Source organism: Notothenia rossii (genome assembly GCF_949606895.1).
Source record: "Notothenia rossii genome assembly, contig: scaffold_27, whole genome shotgun sequence".
Taxonomy (NCBI): Eukaryota; Metazoa; Chordata; class Actinopteri; order Perciformes; family Nototheniidae; genus Notothenia; species Notothenia rossii.
The window spans coordinates 1,466,675-1,490,759 of NW_027639488.1; the positions used below are offsets into that span (position 1 = coordinate 1,466,675).

Sequence of the window (24,085 nt, forward strand, 5' to 3'; positions counted from 1 at the left end):
CCGCCTGCTTGCGAGGGGGAGGGGCAGTTTACACACACACGCAGCTGCTGCATGCAGCAACGCACACACAGGGAGGAGATGGCAGAGAGAACGCACTCCCCTGAAAACTCCCCTTGAATTCCTCCAGACTCAGAAAATGTAAAAGTTCACTTTTTGGAGATCCATAGAAAAAGGGTGAAAATGAAAAAAAGTATGCCACAGCATGGATTCGAACACGCGACCAACGGCATCCAGGGGCGAGCGTTAACGCAGTGAGCCACTGGACCTGAGTACTCAAACATGCCTACTTGTGCAGCTTAGACACTCTGAATTCACTAAATGTACAACTTTCTCTCCATCAAAATGAACAAATGAGACATGAAATAACATCTACAGATCAAGACGAAGCGAATGGAAGCGGTCCCAGCCTCGTAGCTGTGAACAGCTGTGATCGCAGGAAAATGCTGTTTCAAAGATTTCTCAGTATATCTCCGGGACATTTCCCTGGCTTTACCACCGTCACAATGGACAAACGAGACATAAAATAACATCAACAGATCAAGACGAAGCGAATGGAAGTACCCCCGGAGTCATAGCATGTGTAAATCGAGACGAAAGATCTCTCTCTCCCCCGCCTGCTTGCGAGGGGGAGGGGCAGTTTACACACACACGCAGCTGCTGCATGCAGCAACGCACACACAGGGAGGAGATGGCAGAGAGAACGCACTCCCCTGAAAACTCCCCTTGAATTCCTCCAGACTCAGAAAATGTAAAAGTTCACTTTTTGGAGATCAATAGAAAAAGGGTGAAAATGATTTTTTTTTTGCCACAGCATGGATTCGAACACGCGACTATCCGCATCAAGGGGAGAGCTTTAACGCAGTGAGCCAATGGACCTGAGTACTCAAACATGCCTACTTGTGCAGCTTAGAAACTCTGAATTCACTAAATGTACAACTTTTTTTCCATCAAAATGAACAAATGAGACATGAAATAACATCTACAGATCAAGACGAAGCGAATGGAAGCGGTCCCAGCCTCGTAGCTGTGAACAGCTGTGATCGCAGGAAAATGCTGTTACAAAGATTTCTCAGTATATCTCCGGGACATTTCCCTGGCTTTACCACCGTCACAATGGACAAACGAGACATGAAATAACATAAACAGATCAAGACGAAGCGAATGGAAGTACCCCCGGAGTCAAAGCATGTGTAAATCGAGACGAAAGATCTCTCTCTCCCCCGCCTGCTTGCGAGGGGGAGGGGCAGTTTACACACACACGCAGCTGCTGCATGCAGCAACGCACACACAGGGAGGAGATGGCAGAGAGAACGCACTCCCCTGAAAACTCCCCTTGAATTCCTCCAGACTCAGAAAATGTAAAAGTTCACTTTTTGGAGATCCATAGAAAAAGGGTAAAAATGAAAAAAAGTATGCCACAGCATGGATTCGAACACGCGACCAACCGCATCCAGGGGCGAGCGTTAACACAGTGAGCCACTGGACCTGAGTACTCAAACATTCCTGCTTGTGCAGCTTAGACACTCTGAATTCACTAAATGTACAACTTTTTCTCCATCAAAATGAACAAATGAGACATGAAATAACATCTACAGATCAAGACGAAGCGAATGGAAGCGGTCCCAGCCTCGTAGCTGTGAACAGCTGTGATCGCAGGAAAATGCTGTTATAAAGATTTATCAGTATATCTCCGGGATATTTCCCTGGCTTTACCACCCTCCAAATGGACAAACGAGACATGAAATAACATCAACAGATCAAGACGAAGCGAATGGAAGTACCCGCGGAGTCATAGCATGTGTAAATCGAGACGAAAGATCTCTCTCTCCCCCGCCTGCTTGCGAGGGGGAGGGGCAGTTTACACACACACGCAGCTGCTGCATGCAGCAACGCACACACAGGGAGGAGATGGCAGAGAGAACGCACTCCCCTGAAAACTCCCCTTGAATTCCTCCAGACTCAGAAAATGTAAAAGTTCACTTTTTGGAGATCCATAGAAAAAGGGTGAAAATGAATTTTGTTTTGCCACAGCATGGATTCGAACACGCGACCAACAGCATCCAGGGGAGAGCGTTAACGCAGTGAGCCACTGGACCTGAGTACTCAAACATGCCTACTTGTGTAGCTTAGACACTCTGAATTCACTAAATGTACAACTTTTTCTCCATCAAAATGAACAAATGAGACATGAAATAACATCTACAGATCAAGACGAAGCGAATGGAAGTGGTCCCAGCCTCGTAGCTGTGAACAGCTGTGATCGCAGGAAAATTCTGTTTCAAAGATTTCTCAGTAGCCTATATCTCCGGGACATTTCCCTGACTTTACCACCGTCACAATGGACAAACGAGACATGAAATAACATCAACAGATCAAGACGAAGCGAATGGAAGCGGTCCCAGCCTCGTAGCTGTGAACAGCTGTGATCGCAGGAAAATGCTGTGACAAAGATTTATCAGTATATCTCCGGGATATTTCCCTGGCTTTACCACCGTCACAATGGATAAACGAGACATGAAATAACATAAACAGATCAAGACGAAGCGAATGGAAGTACCCCCGGAGTCATAGCATGTGTAAATCGAGACGAAAGATCTCTCTCTCCCCCGCCTGCTTGCGAGGGGGAGGGGCAGTTTACACACACACGCAGCTGCTGCATGCAGCAACGCACACACAGGGAGGAGATGGCAGAGAGAACGCACTCCCCTGAAAACTCCCCTTGAATTCCTCCAGACTCAGAAAATGTAAAAGTTCACTTTTTGGAGATCCATAGAAAAAGGGTGAAAATGATTTTTTTTTTGCCACAGCATGGATTCGAACACGCGACCAACCGCATCCAGGGGCGAGCGTTAACGCAGTGAGCCACTGGACCTGAGTACTCAAACATGCCTGCTTGTGCAGCTTAGACACTCTGAATTCACTAAATGTACAACTTTTTCTCCATCAAAATGAACAAATGAGACATGAAATAACATCTACAGATCAAGACGAAGCGAATGGAAGCGGTCCCAGCCTCGTAGCTGTGAACAGCTGTGATCGCAGGAAAATGCTGTTACAAAGATTTATCAGTATATCTCCGGGATATTTCCCTGGCTTTACCACCGTCACAATGGACAAACGAGACATGAAATAACATAAACAGATCAAGACGAAGCGAATGGAAGTACCCCCGGAGTCATAGCATGTGTAAATCGAGACGAAAGATCTCTCTCTCCCCCGCCTGCTTGCGAGGGTTAGGGGCAGTTTACACACACACGCAGCTGCTGCATGCAGCAACGCACACACAGGGAGGAGATGGCAGAGAGAACGCACTCCCCTGAAAACTCCCCTTGAATTCCTCAAGACTCAGAAAATGTAAAAGTTCACTTTTTGGAGATCCATAGAAAAAGGGTGAAAATGAAAAAAAGTATGCCACAGCATGGACTCGAACACGCGACCAACCGCATCCAGGGGCGAGCATTAACGCAGTGAGCCACTGGACCTGAGTACTCAAACATGCCTGCTTGTGCATCTTAGACACTCTGAATTCACTAAATGTACAACTTTTTCTCAATCAAAATGAACAAATGAGACATGAAATAACATCTACAGATCAAGACGAAGCGAATGGAAGCGGTCCCAGCCTCGTAGCTGTGAACAGCTGTGATCGCAGGAAAATGCTGTTATAAAGATTTATCAGTATATCTCCGGGATATTTCCCTGGCTTTACCACCGTCCAAATGGACAAACGAGACATGAAATAACATCAACAGATCAAGACGAAGCGAATGGAAATACCCCCGGAGTCATAGCATGTGTAAATCGAGACGAAAGATCTCTCTCTCCCCCGCCTGCTTGCGAGGGGGAGGGGCAGTTTACACACACACGCAGCTGCTGCATGCAGCAACGCACACACAGGGAGGAGATGGCAGAGAGAACGCACTCCCCTGAAAACTCCCCTTGAATTCCTCCAGACTCAGAAAATGTAAAAGTTCACTTTTTGGAGATCCATAGAAAAAGGGTGAAAATGAATTTTGTTTTGCCACAGCATGGATTCGAACACGCGACCAACCGCATCCAGGGGAGAGCGTTAACGCAGTGAGCCACTGGACCTGAGTACTCAAACATGCCTACTTGTGTAGCTTAGACACTCTGAATTCACTAAATGTACAACTTTTTCTCCATCAAAATGAACAAATGAGACATGAAATAACATCTACAGATCAAGACGAAGCGAATGGAAGTGGTCCCAGCCTCGTAGCTGTGAACAGCTGTGATCGCAGGAAAATTCTGTTTCAAAGATTTCTCAGTATATCTCCGGGATATTTCCCTGGCTTTACCACCGTCACAATGGACAAACGAGACATCAAATAACATAAACAGATCAAGACGAAGCGAATGGAAGTACCCCCGGAGTCATAGCATGTGTAAATCGAGACGAAAGATCTCTCTCTCCCCCGCCTGCTTGCGAGGGGTAGGGGCAGTTTACACACACACGCAGCTGCTGCATGCAGCAACGCACACACAGGGAGGAGATGGCAGAGAGAACGCACTCCCCTGAAAACTCCACTTGAATTCCTCCAGACTCAGAAAATGTAAAAGTTCACTTTTTGGAGATCCATAGAAAAAGGGTAAAAATGAAAAAAAGTATGCCACAGCATGGATTCGAACACGCGACCAACCGCATCCAGGGGCGAGCGTTAACGCAGTGAGCCACTGGACCTGAGTACTCAAACATGCCTGCTTGTGCAGCTTAGACACTCTGAATTCACTAAATGTACAACTTTTTCTCCATCAAAATGAACAAATGAGACATGAAATAACATCTACAGATCAAGACGAAGCGAATAGAAGCAGTCCCAGCCTCGTAGCTGTGAACAGCTGTGATCGCAGGAAAATGCTGTTACAAAGATTTCTCAGTATATCTCCGGGACATTTCCCTGGCTTTACCACCGTCACAATGGACAAACGAGACATGAAATAACATCAACAGATCAAGACAAAGCGAATGGAAGTACCCCCGGAGTCATAGCATGTGTAAATCGAGACGAAAGATCTCTCACTCCCCCGCCTGCTTGCGAGGGGGAGGGGCAGTTTACACACACACGCAGCTGCTGCATGCAGCAACGCACACACAGGGAGGAGATGGCAGAGAGAACGCACTCCCCTGAAAACTCCCCTTGAATTCCTCCAGACTCAGAAAATGTAAAAGTTCACTTTTTGGAGATCCATAGAAAAAGGGTGAAAATGAAAAAAAGTATGCCACAGCATGGATTCGAACACGCGACCAAGCGCATCCAGGGGCGAGCGTTAACGCAGTGAGCCACTGGACCTGAGTACTCAAACATGCCTGCTTGTGCAGCTTAGACACTCTGAATTCACTAAATGTACAACTTTTTCTCCATCAAAATGAACAAATGAGACATGAAATAACATCTACAGATCAAGACGAAGCGAATAGAAGCAGTCCCAGCCTCGTAGCTGTGAACAGCTATGATCGCAGGAAAATGCTGTTACAAAGATTTCTCAGTATATCTCCGGGACATTTCCCTGGCTTTACCACCGTCACAATGGACAAACGAGACATGAAATAACATCAACAGATCAAGACGAAGCGAATGGAATTACCCCCGGAGTCATAGCATGTGTAAATCGAGACGAAAGATCTCTCACTCCCCCGCCTGCTTGCGAGGGGGAGGGGCAGTTTACACACACACGCAGCTGCTGCATGCAGCAACGCACACACAGGGAGGAGATGGCAGAGAGAACGCACTCCCCTGAAAACTCCCCTTGAATTCCTCAAGACTCAGAAAATGTAAAAGTTCACTTTTTGGAGATCCATAGAAAAAGGGTGAAAATGAAAAAAAGTATGCCACAGCATGGATTCGAACACGCGACCAACCGCATCCAGGGGCGAGCGTTAACGCAGTGAGCCACTGGACCTGAGTACTCAAACATGCCTGCTTGTGCATCTTAGACACTCTGAATTCACTAAATGTACAACTTTTTCTCAATCAAAATGAACAAATGAGACATGAAATAACATCTACAGATCAAGACGAAGCGAATGGAAGCGGTCCCAGCCTCGTAGCTGTGAACAGCTGTGATCGCAGGAAAATGCTGTTATAAAGATTTATCAGTATATCTCCGGGATATTTCCCTGGCTTTACCACCGTCCAAATGGACAAACGAGACATGAAATAACATCAACAGATCAAGACGAAGCGAATGGAAATACCCCCGGAGTCATAGCATGTGTAAATCGAGACGAAAGATCTCTCTCTCCCCCGCCTGCTTGCGAGGGGGAGGGGCAGTTTACACACACACGCAGTTGCTGCATGCAGCAACGCACACACAGGGAGGAGATGGCAGAGAGAACGCACTCCCCTGAAAACTCCCCTTGAATTCCTCCAGACTCAGAAAATGTAAAAGTTCACTTTTTGGAGATCCATAGAAAAAGGGTGAAAATGAAAAAAAGTATGCCACAGCATAGATTCGAACACGAGACCAACCGCATCCAGGGGCGAGCGTTAACGCAGTGAGCCACTGGACCTGAGTACTCAAACATGCCTGCTTGTGCAGCTTAGACACTCTGAATTCACTAAATGTACAACTTTTTCTCCATCAAAATGAACAAATGAGACATGAAATAACATCTACAGATCAAGACGAAGCGAATGGAAGCGGTCCCAGCCTCGTAGCTGTGAACAGCTGTGATCGCAGGAAAATGCTGTTACAAAGATTTATCAGTATATCTCCGGGATATTTCCCTGGCTTTACCACCGTCACAATGGACAAACGAGACATGAAATAACATAAACAGATCAAGACGAAGCGAATGGAAGTACCCCCGGAGTCATAGCATGTGTAAATCAAGACGAAAGATCTCTCTCTCCCCCGCCTGCTTGCGAGGGGTAGGGGCAGTTTACACACACACGCAGCTGCTGCATGCAGCAACGCACACACAGGGAGGAGATGGCAGAGAGAACACACTCCCCTGAAAACTCCCCTTGAATTCCTCCAGACTCAGAAAATGTAAAAGTTCACTTTTTGGAGATCCATAGAAAAAGGGTGAAAATGATTTTTTTTTTGCCACAGCATGGATTCGAACACGCGACCAACCGCATCCAGGGGCGAGCGTTAACGCAGTGAGCCACTGGACCTGAGTACTCAAACATGCCTGCTTGTGCAGCTTAGACACTCTGAATTCACTAAATGTACAACTTTTTCTCCATCAAAATGAACAAATGAGACATGAAATAACATCTACAGATCAAGACGAAGCGAATGGAAGCGGTCCCAGCCTCGTAGCTGTGAACAGCTGTGATCGCAGGAAAATGCTGTTACAAAGATTTATCAGTATATCTCCGGGATATTTCCCTGGCTTTACCACCGTCACAATGGACAAACGAGACATGAAATAACATAAACAGATCAAGACGAAGCGAATGGAAGTACCCCCGGAGTCATAGCATGTGTAAATCGAGACGAAAGATCTCTCTCTCCCCCGCCTGCTTGCGAGGGTTAGGGGCAGTTTACACACACACGCAGCTGCTGCATGCAGCAACGCACACACAGGGAGGAGATGGCAGAGAGAACGCACTCCCCTGAAAACTCCCCTTGAATTCCTCCAGACTCAGAAAATGTAAAAGTTCACTTTTTGGAGATCCATAGAAAAAGGGTGAAAATGAATTTTGTTTTGCCACAGCATGGATTCGAACACGCGACCAACCGCATCCAGGGGAGAGCGTTAACGCAGTGAGCCACTGGACCTGAGTACTGAAACATGCCTACTTGTGTAGCTTAGACACTCTGAATTCACTAAATGTACAACTTTTTCTCCATCAAAATGAACAAATGAGACATGAAATAACATCTACAGATCAAGACGAAGCGAATGGAAGTGGTCCCAGCCTCGTAGCTGTGAACAGCTGTGATCGCAGGAAAATTCTGTTTCAAAGATTTCTCAGTAGCCTATATCTCCGGGATATTTCCCTGGCTTTACCACCGTCACAATGGACAAACGAGACATGAAATAACATAAACAGATCAAGACGAAGCGAATGGAAGTACCCCCGGAGTCATAGCATGTGTAAATCGAGACGAAAGATCTCTCTCTCCCCCGCCTGCTTGCGAGGGGGAGGGGCAGTTTACACACACACGCAGCTGGTGCATGCAGCAACGCACACACAGGGAGGAGATGGCAGAGAGAACGCACTCCCCTGAAAACTCCCCTTGAATTCCTCCAGACTCAGAAAATGTAAAAGTTCACTTTTTGGAGATCCATAGAAAAAGGGTGAAAATGAATTTTTTTTTGCCACAGTATGGATTCGAACACGCGACCAACCGCATCCAGGGGCGAGCGTTAACGCAGTGAGCCACTGGACCTTAGTACTCAAACATGCCTGCTTGTGCAGCTTAGACACTCTGAATTCACTAAATGTACAACTTTTTCTCCATCAAAATGAACAAATGAGACATGAAATAACATCTACAGATCAAGACGAAGCGAATGGAGGCGGTCCCAGCCTCGTAGCTGTGAACAGCTGTGATCGCAGGAAAATGCTGTTCCAAAGATTTCTCAGTATATCTCCGGGACTTTTCCCTGGCTTTACCACCGTTACAATGGACAAACGAGACATGAAATAACATCAACAGATCAAGACGAAGCGAATGGAAGTACCCCCGGAGTCATAGCATGTGTAAATCGAGACGACAGATCTCTCTCTCCCCCGCCTGCTTGCGAGGGGGAGGGGCAGTTTACACACACACGCAGCTGCTGCATGCAGCAACGCACACACAGGGAGGAGATGGCAGAGAGAACGCACTCCCCTGAAAACTCCCCTTGAATTCCTCCAGACTCAGAAAATGTAAAAGTTCACTTTTTGGAGATCCATAGAAAAAGGGTGAAAATGAAAAAAAGTATGCCACAGCATGGATTCGAACACGCGACTATCCGCATCAAGGGGAGAGCTTTAACGCAGTGAGCCAATGGACCTGAGTACTCAAACATGCCTACTTGTGCAGCTTAGAAACTCTGAATTCACTAAATGTACAACTTTTTCTCCATCAAAATGAACAAATGAGACATGAAATAACATCTACAGATCAAGACGAAGCGAATGGAAGTGGTCCCAGCCTCGTAGCTGTGAACAGCTGTGATCGCAGGAAAATTCTGTTTCAAAGATGTCTCAGTAGCCTATATCTCCGGGACATTTCCCTGACTTTACCACCGTCACAATGGACAAACGAGACATGAAATAACATCAACAGATCAAGACGAAGCGAATGGAAGCGGTCCCAGCCTCGTAGCTGTGAACAGCTGTGATCGCAGGAAAATGCTGTTATAAAGATTTATCAGTATATCTCCGGGATATTTCCCTCTTTTTACCACCGTCCAAATGGACAAACGAGACATGAAATAACATCAACAGATCAAGACGAAGCGAATGGAAGTACCCCCGGAGTCATAGCATGTGTAAATCGAGACGAAAGATCTCTCTCTCCCCCGCCTGCTTGCGAGGGGGAGGGGCAGTTTACACACACACGCAGCTGCTGCATGCAGCAACGCACACACAGGGAGGAGATGGCAGAGAGAACGCACTCCCCTGAAAACTCCCCTTGAATTCCTCAAGACTCAGAAAATGTAAAAGTTCACTTTTTGGAGATCCATAGAAAAAGGGTGAAAATGAAAAAAAGTATGCCACAGCATGGATTCGAACACGCGACCAACCGCATCCAGGGGCGAGCGTTAACGCAGTGAGCCACTGGACCTGAGTACTCAAACATGCCTGCTTGTGCATCTTAGACACTCTGAATTCACTAAATGTACAACTTTTTCTCAATCAAAATGAACAAATGAGACATGAAATAACATCTACAGATCAAGACGAAGCGAATGGAAGCGGTCCCAGCCTCGTAGCTGTGAACAGCTGTGATCGCAGGAAAATGCTGTTATAAAGATTTATCAGTATATCTCCGGGATATTTCCCTGGCTTTACCACCGTCCAAATGGACAAACGAGACATGAAATAACATCAACAGATCAAGACGAAGCGAATGGAAATACCCCCGGAGTCATAGCATGTGTAAATCGAGACGAAAGATCTCTCTCTCCCCCGCCTGCTTGCGAGGGGGAGGGGCAGTTTACACACACACGCAGCTGCTGCATGCAGCAACGCACACACAGGGAGGAGATGGCAGAGAGAACGCACTCCCCTGAAAACTCCCCTTGAATTCCTCCAGACTCAGAAAATGTAAAAGTTCACTTTTTGGAGATCCATAGAAAAAGGGTGAAAATGAATTTTGTTTTGCCACAGCATGGATTCGAACACGCGACCAACCGCATCCAGGGGAGAGCGTTAACGCAGTGAGCCACTGGACCTGAGTACTCAAACATGCCTACTTGTGTAGCTTAGACACTCTGAATTCACTAAATGTACAACTTTTTCTCCATCAAAATGAACAAATGAGACATGAAATAACATCTACAGATCAAGACGAAGCGAATGGAAGTGGTCCCAGCCTCGTAGCTGTGAACAGCTGTGATCGCAGGAAAATTCTGTTTCAAAGATTTCTCAGTAGCCTATATCTCCGGGATATTTCCCTGGCTTTACCACCGTCACAATGGACAAACGAGACATCAAATAACATAAACAGATCAAGACGAAGCGAATGGAAGTACCCCCGGAGTCATAGCATGTGTAAATCGAGACGAAAGATCTCTCTCTCCCCCGCCTGCTTGCGAGGGGGAGGGGCAGTTTACACACACACGCAGCTGGTGCATGCAGCAACGCACACACAGGGAGGAGATGGCAGAGAGAACGCACTCCCCTGAAAACTCCCCTTGAATTCCTCCAGACTCAGAAAATGTAAAAGTTCACTTTTTGGAGATCCATAGAAAAAGGGTGAAAATGAAAAAAAGTATGCCACAGCATGGATTCGAACACGCGACCAACCGCATCCAGGGGCGAGCGTTAACGCAGTGAGCCACTGGACCTGAGTACGCAAACATGCCTGCTTGTGCAGCTTAGACACTCTGAATTCACTAAATGTACAACTTGTTCTCCATCAAAATGAACAAATGAGACATGAAATAACATCTACAGATCAAGACGAAGCGAATAGAAGCGGTCCCAGCCTCGTAGCTGTGAACAGCTGTGATCGCAGGAAAATGCTGTTACAAAGATTTCTCAGTATATCTCCGGGACTTTTCCCTGGCTTTACCACCGTCACAATGGACAAACGAGACATGAAATAACATCTACAGATCAAGACGAAGCGGTCCCAGCCTCGTAGCTGTGAACAGCTGTGATTGCAGGAAAATGCTGTTACAAAGATTTCTCAGTATATCTCCGGGACTTTTCCCTGGCTTTACCACCGTCCAAATGGACAAACGAGACATGAAATAACATCAACAGATCAAGACGAAGCGAATGGAAGTACCCCCGGAGTCATAGCATGTGTAAATCGAGACGAAAGATCTCTCTCTCCCCCGCCTGCTTGCGAGGGGGAGGGGCAGTTTACACACACACGCAGCTGCTGCATGCAGCAACGCACACACAGGGAGGAGATGGCAGAGAGAACGCACTCCCCTGAAAACTCCCCTTGAATTCCTCCAGACTCAGAAAATGTAAAAGTTCACTTTTTGGAGATCCATAGAAAAAGGGTGAAAATGAATTTTGTTTTGCCACAGCATGGATTCGAACACGCGACCAACCGCATCCAGGGGAGAGCGTTAACGCAGTGAGCCACTGGACCTGAGTACTCAAACATGCCTACTTGTGTAGCTTAGACACTCTGAATTCACTAAATGTACAACTTTGTCTCCATCAAAATGAACAAATGAGACATGAAATAACATCTACAGATCAAGACGAAGCAAATGGAAGTGGTCCCAGCCTCGTAGCTGTGAACAGCTGTGATCGCAGGAAAATTCTGTTTCAAAGATTTCTCAGTAGCCTATATCTCCGGGACATTTCCCTGACTTTACCACCGTCACAATGGACAAACGAGACATGAAATAACATCAACAGATCAAGACGAAGCGAATGGAAGTACCCCCGGAGTCATAGCATGTGTAAATCGAGACGAAAGATCTCTCTCTCCCCCGCCTGCTTGCGAGGGGGAGGGGCAGTTTACACACACACGCAGCTGCTGCATGCAGCAACGCACACACAGGGAGGAGATGGCAGAGAGAACGCACTCCCCTGAAAACTCCCCTTGAATTCCTCCAGACTCAGAAAATGTAAAAGTTCACTTTTTGGAGATCCATAGAAAAAGGGTGAAAATGATTTTTTTGCCACAGCATGGATTCGAACACGCGACCAACCGCATCCAGGGGCGAGCGTTAACGCAGTGAGCCACTGGACCTGAGTACTCAAACATGCCTGCTTGTGCAGCTTAGACACTCTGAATTCACTAAATGTACAACTTTTTCTCCATCAAAATGAACAAATGAGACATGAAATAACATCTACAGATCAAGACGAAGCGAATGGAAGCGGTCCCAGCCTCGTAGCTGTGAACAGCTGTGATCGCAGGAAAATGCTGTTACAAAGATTTATCAGTATATCTCCGGGATATTTCCCTGGCTTTACCACCGTCACAATGGACAAACGAGACATGAAATAACATAAACAGATCAAGACGAAGCGAATGGAAGTACCCCCGGAGTCATAGCATGTGTAAATCAAGACGAAAGATCTCTCTCTCCCCCGCCTGCTTGCGAGGGGTAGGGGCAGTTTACACACACACGCAGCTGCTGCATGCAGCAACGCACACACAGGGAGGAGATGGCAGAGAGAACACACTCCCCTGAAAACTCCCCTTGAATTCCTCCAGACTCAGAAAATGTAAAAGTTCACTTTTTGGAGATCCATAGAAAAAGGGTGAAAATGATTTTTTTTTTGCCACAGCATGGATTCGAACACGCGACCAACCGCATCCAGGGGCGAGCGTTAACGCAGTGAGCCACTGGACCTGAGTACTCAAACATGCCTGCTTGTGCAGCTTAGACACTCTGAATTCACTAAATGTACAACTTTTTCTCCATCAAAATGAACAAATGAGACATGAAATAACATCTACAGATCAAGACGAAGCGAATGGAAGCGGTCCCAGCCTCGTAGCTGTGAACAGCTGTGATCGCAGGAAAATGCTGTTACAAAGATTTATCAGTATATCTCCGGGATATTTCCCTGGCTTTACCACCGTCACAATGGACAAACGAGACATGAAATAACATAAACAGATCAAGACGAAGCGAATGGAAGTACCCCCGGAGTCATAGCATGTGTAAATCGAGACGAAAGATCTCTCTCTCCCCCGCCTGCTTGCGAGGGTTAGGGGCAGTTTACACACACACGCAGCTGCTGCATGCAGCAACGCACACACAGGGAGGAGATGGCAGAGAGAACGCACTCCCCTGAAAACTCCCCTTGAATTCCTCCAGACTCAGAAAATGTAAAAGTTCACTTTTTGGAGATCCATAGAAAAAGGGTAAAAATGAAAAAAAGTATGCCACAGCATGGATTCGAACACGCGACCAACCGCATCCAGGGGCGAGCGTTAACGCAGTGAGCCACTGGACCTGAGTACTCAAACATGCCTGCTTGTGCAGCTTAGACACTCTGAATTCACTAAATGTACAACTTTTTCTCCATCAAAATGAACAAATGCGACATGAAATAACATCTACAGATCAAGACGAAGCGAATGGAAGCGGTCCCAGCCTCGTAGCTGTGAACAGCTGTGATCGCAGGAAAATGCTGTTATAAAGATTTAACAGTATATCTCCGGGATCTTTCCCTGGCTTTACCACCGTCCAAATGGACAAACGAGACATGAAATAACATCAACAGATCAAGACGAAGCGAATGGAAGTACCCCCGGAGTCATAGCATGTGTAAATCGAGACGAAAGATCTCTCTCTCCCCCGCCTGCTTGCGAGGGGGAGGGGCAGTTTACACACACACGCAGCTGCTGCATGCAGCAACGCACACACAGGGAGGAGATGGCAGAGAGAACGCACTCCCCTGAAAACTCCCCTTGAATTCCTCAAGACTCAGAAAATGTAAAAGTTCACTTTTTGGAGATCCATAGAAAAAGGGTGAAAATGAAAAAAAGTATGCCACAGCATGGATTCGAACACGCGACCAACCGCATCCAGGGGCGAGCGTTAACGCAGTGAGCCACTGGACCTGAGTACTCAAACATGCCTGCTTGTGCAGCTTAGACACTCTGAATTCACTAAATGTACAACTTTTTCTCCATCAAAATGAACAAATGAGACATGAAATAACATCTACAGATCAAGACGAAGCGAATAGAAGCAGTCCCAGCCTCGTAGCTGTGAACAGCTATGATCGCAGGAAAATGCTGTTACAAAGATTTCTCAGTATATCTCCGGGACATTTCCCTGGCTTTACCACCGTCACAATGGACAAACGAGACATGAAATAACATCAACAGATCAAGACGAAGCGAATGGAATTACCCCCGGAGTCATAGCATGTGTAAATCGAGACGAAAGATCTCTCACTCCCCCGCCTGCTTGCGAGGGGGAGGGGCAGTTTACACACACACGCAGCTGCTGCATGCAGCAACGCACACACAGGGAGGAGATGGCAGAGAGAACGCACTCCCCTGAAAACTCCCCTTGAATTCCTCAAGACTCAGAAAATGTAAAAGTTCACTTTTTGGAGATCCATAGAAAAAGGGTGAAAATGAATTTTGTTTTGCCACAGCATGGATTCGAACACGCGACCAACCGCATCCAGGGGAGAGCGTTAACGCAGTGAGCCACTGGACCTGAGTACTCAAACATGCCTACTTGTGTAGCTTAGACACTCTGAATTCACTAAATGTACAACTTTTTCTCCATCAAAATGAACAAATGAGACATGAAATAACATCTACAGATCAAGACGAAGCGAATGGAAGTGGTCCCAGCCTCGTAGCTGTGAACAGCTGTGATCGCAGGAAAATTCTGTTTCAAAGATTTCTCAGTATATCTCCGGGATATTTCCCTGGCTTTACCACCGTCACAATGGACAAACGAGACATCAAATAACATAAACAGATCAAGACGAAGCGAATGGAAGTACCCCCGGAGTCATAGCATGTGTAAATCGAGACGAAAGATCTCTCTCTCCCCCGCCTGCTTGCGAGGGGTAGGGGCAGTTTACACACACACGCAGCTGCTGCATGCAGCAACGCACACACAGGGAGGAGATGGCAGAGAGAACGCACTCCCCTGAAAACTCCACTTGAATTCCTCCAGACTCAGAAAATGTAAAAGTTCACTTTTTGGAGATCCATAGAAAAAGGGTAAAAATGAAAAAAAGTATGCCACAGCATGGATTCGAACACGCGACCAACCGCATCCAGGGGCGAGCGTTAACGCAGTGAGCCACTGGACCTGAGTACTCAAACATGCCTGCTTGTGCAGCTTAGACACTCTGAATTCACTAAATGTACAACTTTTTCTCCATCAAAATGAACAAATGAGACATGAAATAACATCTACAGATCAAGACGAAGCGAATAGAAGCAGTCCCAGCCTCGTAGCTGTGAACAGCTATGATCGCAGGAAAATGCTGTTACAAAGATTTCTCAGTATATCTCCGGGACATTTCCCTGGCTTTACCACCGTCACAATGGACAAACGAGACATGAAATAACATCAACAGATCAAGACAAAGCGAATGGAAGTACCCCCGGAGTCATAGCATGTGTAAATCGAGACGAAAGATCTCTCACTCCCCCGCCTGCTTGCGAGGGGGAGGGGCAGTTTACACACACACGCAGCTGCTGCATGCAGCAACGCACACACAGGGAGGAGATGGCAGAGAGAACGCACTCCCCTGAAAACTCCCCTTGAATTCCTCCAGACTCAGAAAATGTAAAAGTTCACTTTTTGGAGATCCATAGAAAAAGGGTGAAAATGAAAAATAGTATGCCACAGCATGGATTCGAACACGCGACCAACCGCATCCAGGGGCGAGCGTTAACGCAGTGAGCCACTGGACCTGAGTACTCAAACATGCCTGCTTGTGCAGCTTAGACACTCTGAATTCACTAAATGTACAACTTTTTCTCCATCAAAATGAACAAATGAGACATGAAATAACATCTACAGATCAAGACGAAGCGAATAGAAGCAGTCCCAGCCTCGTAGCTGTGAACAGCTATGATCGCAGGAAAATGCTGTTACAAAGATTTCTCAGTATATCTCCGGGACATTTCCCTGGCTTTACCACCGTCACAATGGACAAACGAGACATGAAATAACATCAACAGATCAAGACGAAGCGAATGGAATTACCCCCGGAGTCATAGCATGTGTAAATCGAGACGAAAGATCTCTCACTCCCCCGCCTGCTTGCGAGGGGGAGGGGCAGTTTACACACACACGCAGCTGCTGCATGCAGCAACGCACACACAGGGAGGAGATGGCAGAGAGAACGCACTCCCCTGAAAACTCCCCTTGAATTCCTCAAGACTCAGAAAATGTAAAAGTTCACTTTTTGGAGATCCATAGAAAAAGGGTGAAAATGAAAAAAAGTATGCCACAGCATGGATTCGAACACGCGACCAACCGCATCCAGGGGCGAGCGTTAACGCAGTGAGCCACTGGACCTGAGTACTCAAACATGCCTGCTTGTGCATCTTAGACACTCTGAATTTACTAAATGTACAACTTTTTCTCAATCAAAATGAACAAATGAGACATGAAATAACATCTACAGATCAAGACGAAGCGAATGGAAGCGGTCCCAGCCTCGTAGCTGTGAACAGCTATGATCGCAGGAAAATGCTGTTACAAAGATTTCTCAGTATATCTCCGGGACTTTTCCCTGGCTTTACCACCGTCCAAATGGACAAACGAGACATGAAATAACATCTACAGATCAAGACGAAGCGGTCCCAGCCTCGTAGCTGTGAACAGCTGTGATTGCAGGAAAATGCTGTTACAAAGATTTCTCAGTATATCTCCGGGACTTTTCCCTGGCTTTACCACCGTCCAAATGGACAAACGAGACATGAAATAACATCAACAGATCAAGACGAAGCGAATGGAAGTACCCCCGGAGTCATAGCATGTGTAAATCGAGACGAAAGATCTCTCTCTCCCCCGCCTGCTTGCGAGGGGGAGGGGCAGTTTACACACACACGCAGCTGCTGCATGCAGCAACGCACACACAGGGAGGAGATGGCAGAGAGAACGCACTCCCCTGAAAACTCCCCTTGAATTCCTCCAGACTCAGAAAATGTAAAAGTTCACTTTTTGGAGATCCATAGAAAAAGGGTGAAAATGAATTTTGTTTTGCCACAGCATGGATTCGAACACGCGACCAACCGCATCCAGGGGAGAGCGTTAACGCAGTGAGCCACTGGACCTGAGTACTCAAACATGCCTACTTGTGTAGCTTAGACACTCTGAATTCACTAAATGTACAACTTTTTCTCCATCAAAATGAACAAATGAGACATGAAATAACATCTACAGATCAAGACGAAGCGAATGGAAGTGGTCCCAGCCTCGTAGCTGTGAACAGCTGTGATCGCAGGAAAATTCTGTTTCAAAGATTTCTCAGTAGCCTATATCTCCGGGACATTTCCCTGACTTTACCACCGTCACAATGGACAAACGAGACATGAAATAACATCAACAGATCAAGACGAAGCGAATGGAAGTACCCCCGGAGTCATAGCATGTGTAAATCGAGACGAAAGATCTCTCTCTCCCCCGCCTGCTTGCGAGGGGGAGGGGCAGTTTACACACACACGCAGCTGCTGCATGCAGCAACGCATACAGGGAGGAGATGGCAGAGAGAACGCACTCCCCTGAAAACTCCCCTTGAATTCCTCCAGACTCAGAAAATGTAAAAGTTCACTTTTTGGAGATCCATAGAAAAAGGGTGAAAATGATTTTTTTTTTGCCACAGCATGGATTCGAACACGCGACCAACCGCATCCAGGGGCGAGCGTTAACGCAGTGAGCCACTGGACCTGAGTACTCAAACATGCCTGCTTGTGCAGCTTAGACACTCTGAATTCACTAAATGTACAACTTTTTCTCCATCAAAATGAACAAATGAGACATGAAATAACATCTACAGATCAAGACGAAGCGAATGGAAGCGGTCCCAGCCTCGTAGCTGTGAACAGCTGTGATCGCAGGAAAATGCTGTGACAAAGATTTATCAGTATATCTCCGGGATATTTCCCTGGCTTTACCACCGTCACAATGGACAAACGAGACATGAAATAACATAAACAGATCAAGACGAAGCGAATGGAAGTACCCCCGGAGTCATAGCATGTGTAAATCGAGACGAAAGATCTCTCTCTCCCCCGCCTGCTTGCGAGGGGGAGGGGCAGTTTACACACACACGCAGCTGCTGCATGCAGCAACGCACACACAGGGAGGAGATGGCAGAGAGAACGCACTCCCCTGAAAACTCCCCTTGAATTCCTCCAGACTCAGAAAATGTAAAAGTTCACTTTTTGGAGATCCATAGAAAAAGGGTGAAAATGATTTTTTTGCCACAGCATGGATTCGAACACGCGACCAACCGCATCCAGGGGCGAGCGTTAACGCAGTGAGCCACTGGACCTGAGTACTCAAACATGCCTGCTTGTGCAGCTTAGACACTCTGAATTCACTAAATGTACAACTTTTTCTCCATCAAAATGAACAAATGAGACATGAAATAACATCTACAGATCAAGACGAAGCGAATGGAAGCGGTCCCAGCCTCGTAGCTGTGAACAGCTGTGATCGCAGGAAAATGCTGTTACAAAGATTTATCAGTATATCTCCGGGATATTTCCCTGGCTTTACCACCGTCACAATGGACAAACGAGACATGAAATAACATAAACAGATCAAGACGAAGCGAATGGAAGTACCCCCGGAGTCATAGCATGTGTAAATCAAGACGAAAGATCTCTCTCTCCCCCGCCTGCTTGCGAGGGGTAGGGGCAGTTTACACACACACGCAGCTGCTGCATGCAGCAACGCACACACAGGGAGGAGATGGCAGAGAGAACGCACTCCCCTGAAAACTCCCCTTGAATTCCTCCAGACTCAGAAAATGTAAAAGTTCACTTTTTGGAGATCCATAGAAAAAGGGTGAAAATGATTTTTTTTTTGCCACAGCATGGATTCGAACACGCGACCAACCGCATCCAGGGGCGAGCGTTAACGCAGTGAGCCACTGGACCTGAGTACTCAAACATGCCTGCTTGTGCAGCTTAGACACTCTGAATTCACTAAATGTACAACTTTTTCTCCATCAAAATGAACAAATGAGACATGAAATAACATCTACAGATCAAGACGAAGCGAATGGAAGCGGTCCCAGCCTCGTAGCTGTGAACAGCTGTGATCGCAGGAAAATGCTGTTACAAAGATTTATCAGTATATCTCCGGGATATTTCCCTGGCTTTACCACCGTCACAATGGACAAACGAGACATGAAATAACATCAACAGATCAAGACGAAGCGAATGGAAGTACCCCCGGAGTCATAGCATGTGTAAATCGAGACGAAAGATCTCTCTCTCCCCCGCCTGCTTGCGAGGGGGAGGGGCAGTTTACACACACACGCAGCTGCTGCATGCAGCAACGCACACACAGGGAGGAGATGGCAGAGAGAACGCACTCCCCTGAAAACTCCCCTTGAATTCCTCCAGACTCAGAAAATGTAAAAGTTCACTTTTTGGAGATCCATAGAAAAAGGGTGAAAATGATTTTTTTTTTGCCACAGCATGGATTCGAACACGCGACCAACCGCATCCAGGGGCGAGCGTTAACGCAGTGAGCCACTGGACCTGAGTACTCAAACATGCCTGCTTGTGCAGCTTAGACACTCTGAATTCACTAAATGTACAACTTTTTCTCCATCAAAATGAACAAATGAGACATGAAATAACATCTACAGATCAAGACGAAGCGAATGGAAGCGGTCCCAGCCTCGTAGCTGTGAACAGCTGTGATCGCAGGAAAATGCTGTTACAAAGATTTATCAGTATATCTCCGGGATATTTCCCTGGCTTTACCACCGTCACAATGGACAAACGAGACATGAAATAACATAAACAGATCAAGACGAAGCGAATGGAAGTACCCCCGGAGTCATAGCATGTGTAAATCAAGACGAAAGATCTCTCTCTCCCCCGCCTGCTTGCGAGGGGTAGGGGCAGTTTACACACACACGCAGCTGCTGCATGCAGCAACGCACACACAGGGAGGAGATGGCAGAGAGAACACACTCCCCTGAAAACTCCCCTTGAATTCCTCCAGACTCAGAAAATGTAAAAGTTCACTTTTTGGAGATCCATAGAAAAAGGGTGAAAATGATTTTTTTTTTGCCACAGCATGGATTCGAACACGCGACCAACCGCATCCAGGGGCGAGCGTTAACACAGTGAGCCACTGGACCTGAGTAGGGGAGAGCGGGGTAATGTGGGACACCGGGTAATGTGAGACACCCGCTGTAACTAGGCAAAGAAACAAATTTGCGGTCATGTGACCATAATGTTTTCAACCCCTTCCCACCCCCCACTTGTCATGAAGGAGAAGTTGGTGCTGGTTCTGTGGTAAGTATTTTTTTTCACAAAAATGTGTTTGTTGCATGTAAAAGTAAATGTTCTTACTGCGAACGTAATCAACTGTAGTATCAAAGCAAATTGATTCAGGTTGAAAAACTTATATCATACATGTTGATGAACTTCCAACATATAAAACCATGTGATTGATGCTAGTTAAAGATTAGCCTGAATTGCCTAGAGATGTTGTTTTTTCTAAAATGGTGGCTGTGGGGTAAAGTGAGACAGATGCTGTGGGGTAAAGTGAGACGCTGACTCACTTTACCCCGACATGAAGCACAAGTTAAGTTTAGTCTTATATATATTTTAGTCTAATATTACAATACATATGTTTTAATTTTAATGTCATAAACATTGTAGAAAAGTCATCATGCCAAGACGATACATCAGGACGACATCTTGGGGCCAAACACCCCTCACAGAGATGGAGAGTGCAGCTGCAGAGGTCATGCAAGGAAAGAAGTCCTTAAGACAAGCAGGAAAGGAACGAAATATCGACAAGACAACCCTCCAAAGATTCATTAAGAAAATAGAGAAAGGGAGAGTTAAATCAGTAGCCTGGGGTGCAGTAGCTGAGGCAAAAAGAATACTGACAGATGAGATGGAGGAGGAGCTTGCCCAACATTTAAAACAACTGGCTGACCAGTTCCATGGCCTTGCTCCAGTTAAGTGCCGTGAACTGGCATTTGAATATGCAGACAAAAACCATATCCCTGTCCCTGCCAATTGGATGGAGAAACAATGTGCAGGTAGGCTAGGGTGCGCAAGAGATCACATGATTCTGTAGGTCAACTTAGGCCAACTGATCTTGCCACAAAGCTTATCTTATAATAACGAATTGTCCACTCTTTAGGAGTAGAGCGGTTTGGCAGCTTTCTAGCCCGTCGCCATCTCTCTGTCCGAACTCCGGAGGCAACATCCCTGGGAAGGGCTATAGCCTTCAATAAGACTACAGTGGGGGAGTTCTTTACAAATCTGGCTGTAGTGATGGACAGGTGACAGAATTAATTCTTTAGTTGCAAATGTTTTATGGAGGCTTTACCTGTAAGATTTGGTTTTGATTCTGATAAGGTTCTTCCCTTGCCTCTCTTCTTTAACAGACACACATTTCCTCCACACATGATTTACAATGTGGATGAAACAGGCGTCTTTACAGTACAAAAGCCACGGCAGGTAAGCTACTAGAGAGCAGCAGACTGATACTGAGTGGCTTGTGATAATGACCAGCTAGCTATTGGCAGAATGCTGAAACTAATGCTATTAGTAATATTGTGAGCCTGTGAACTAGAAAAAAATGAATGGACTGCAACAAAATAAAATGTACCTTTAGACCAATAGTAGCCTACTGATTGCACATGCCATTGATTCTAAACTTTCTACTTGATTCAGGTTGTGACAGAGAAAGGGAAAAAGCAAGTTGGTTCTATCACATCAGCTGAGAGAGGAGAACTGGTGACTGTGGTGTGTGCAGTGAATGCTGCTGGGAATGCCATACCTCCCATGTTTGTCTTCCCCAGAGTTAGGTTTAAGGACGACTTCATGATAGGAGCACCTCCAGGAGCCAAAGGTGCCTCCACCAGAACAGGATGGATGAACGAAGACACCTGGCCTGAGTTCCTCGATCACTTGATAAAGCACACTAAGTGCACTCCTGACCATCCCATGCTGCTAATCCTGGATAATCTGAGAGCTCACATCTCACTCAAGGCAGTGGAGAAAGCAAAGAGTAATGGTATTGTTCTGCTCACCCTCCCACCCCACACATCCCATCGCTTGCAGCCTCTCGACGTGACGGTGTATGGCCCGTTCAAGACCCTATACAGCCGAGCTCTTGATGGGTGGATGAGATCTAACCCTGGCAAAACAGTCTCCATCTATCAGATTGCAGGATTTGTGAACGAGGCCTTCTTGTCAGCAGTGACACACGCAATATCACCTCTGGCTTCAAGTCCACTGGGATCTTCCCATAATATAACAGAGATATTTTCCCTGAGGAGGCGTTTGCACCATCCATGGTGTCAGACCGGCCAAACCCTGAGCTGCGGCCTGCATCCACTGGTCCATCCACTTCAGATGATCCGGATGGTCCACGGCCTGCAGATTATCCACCCCCTGCAGATGAACCACCTGCTGCAGATGCTATTCCACTCGCTGATGCTATTCCATCCACTTTGCATGGTCCACATGGATGTGCCTCGCCAGCTGTCTCACGATCTGGATATGTGTCTCCTCAGGAAATCATACCACTTCCAAAATGTCCCCCCAGAGGACAAACAAAACGAAAGTGTGTGAAGACAGCCATCTTAACAGATACTCCAGAGAAGCAAATCATAGAACAGGCTTATGAAGAGAGACAAAAGAAACTTGCAGGGAAAAAGCAAAATAGCAAAGAAAAGGGAAAACCGAAAAAGAAGGCACCCAAGAAGAAAATCATAGATAGCAGCTCGGAGGAGAGTGATGACCCTGTCCCATTTGAGGATGATTTTGAGAGCTCTGAAGATGAGAGGAGTGACCCCGGAAACAAAGATCTGTCCGTGGGTGACTTCGTCCTCGTCAACTTTGCCACAAAACACCGAAGTATCCGTTATGTTGGCATGTTTGAGAAGGTTGAGGGGGACGAAATACTAACCCAATTCCTCAGAAAAACCCAGGGAAACAACAGAGAGTGGGAGAGACCCACGTTTGCTATGAAAGAAAAGGATGTGGCACATGTTCCTAAAGGTGATGTGGTGAAGAAGCTGCCTCAACCTAATAGGCCTGGAGGAACAACACGGAGAGAGCAACTCTTCACCTTTCCCTGTAACCTGCAGGGCTGGAATGTAGAGTAGGCCTTGTTTAAATATGCGGCTGATGTTCATATCATATCGTGTTCTAATCTAACTGGTTAAATGGTTAATTGAATGTTTATTAAAGCACTTTGAAATATATTATGTTGTATTTGACTTTGTTTGGAGTTACTTTGTTTAAAAAATGTGCTAAATTGACCAATCCCCATGATTATGTTGCGCATCCGACATTAGTTTTGGAATGTGTGGTTGTCAATCTATCTGTCAGGATTCTAACTGTTACAACATGTGTTGTTTTGGTAGTTTAAAAGTGGAAAAGGTAAGTGGTTCACTTTACCCCCTTGATTTCTCTAGTCTGTCTCAGTTCACCCCTTAGCTGGGGTAAAGTGAGACACAAGACCACTTTTTAAAAAACAATCATATTTTCACTGCCCTTTGTCCTGAAGACATTCTGATCATTTCCAGTGCTAGGAAACATCCTGAATTAATGGGAAATGTGTAAATTTTACTGATATATCATTTTAGCTCGCCTACAGGAGAGCAAATGTAAAAAATGTCTCACATTACCCCGCTCTCCCCTACTCAAACATGCCTGCTTGTGCAGCTTAGACACTCTGAATTCACTAAATGTACAACTTTTTCTCCATCAAAATGAACAAATGAGACATGAAATAACATCTACAGATCAAGACGAAGCGAAT

General features: G+C 46.2%; 1 protein-coding gene across 2 annotated transcripts; it reads left to right on the forward strand.

The window, feature by feature from the left end:
* The first annotated feature begins 20,441 nt into the window (after positions 1-20,441).
* LOC307027769 (uncharacterized protein) lies at positions 20,442-23,525 on the forward strand. Of its 2 annotated transcripts, XM_079696089.1 has the most exons (5): positions 20,442-20,589; positions 20,959-21,347; positions 21,452-21,593; positions 21,699-21,771; positions 21,988-23,525. In XM_079696089.1, the coding sequence occupies exons 2-5, from the start codon at positions 20,969-20,971 to the stop codon at positions 22,888-22,890; spliced, it is 1,497 nt and encodes a 498-aa protein (XP_079552215.1). In that variant the 5' UTR covers positions 20,442-20,589; positions 20,959-20,968; the 3' UTR covers positions 22,891-23,525. The 2 variants fall into 2 exon arrangements, with proteins under 2 accessions (XP_079552215.1, XP_079552214.1); XM_079696088.1 differs by lacking the exon at positions 20,442-20,589 and having other exon boundaries at positions 20,605-21,347.
* The last annotated feature ends 560 nt before the right edge of the window (positions 23,526-24,085 follow it).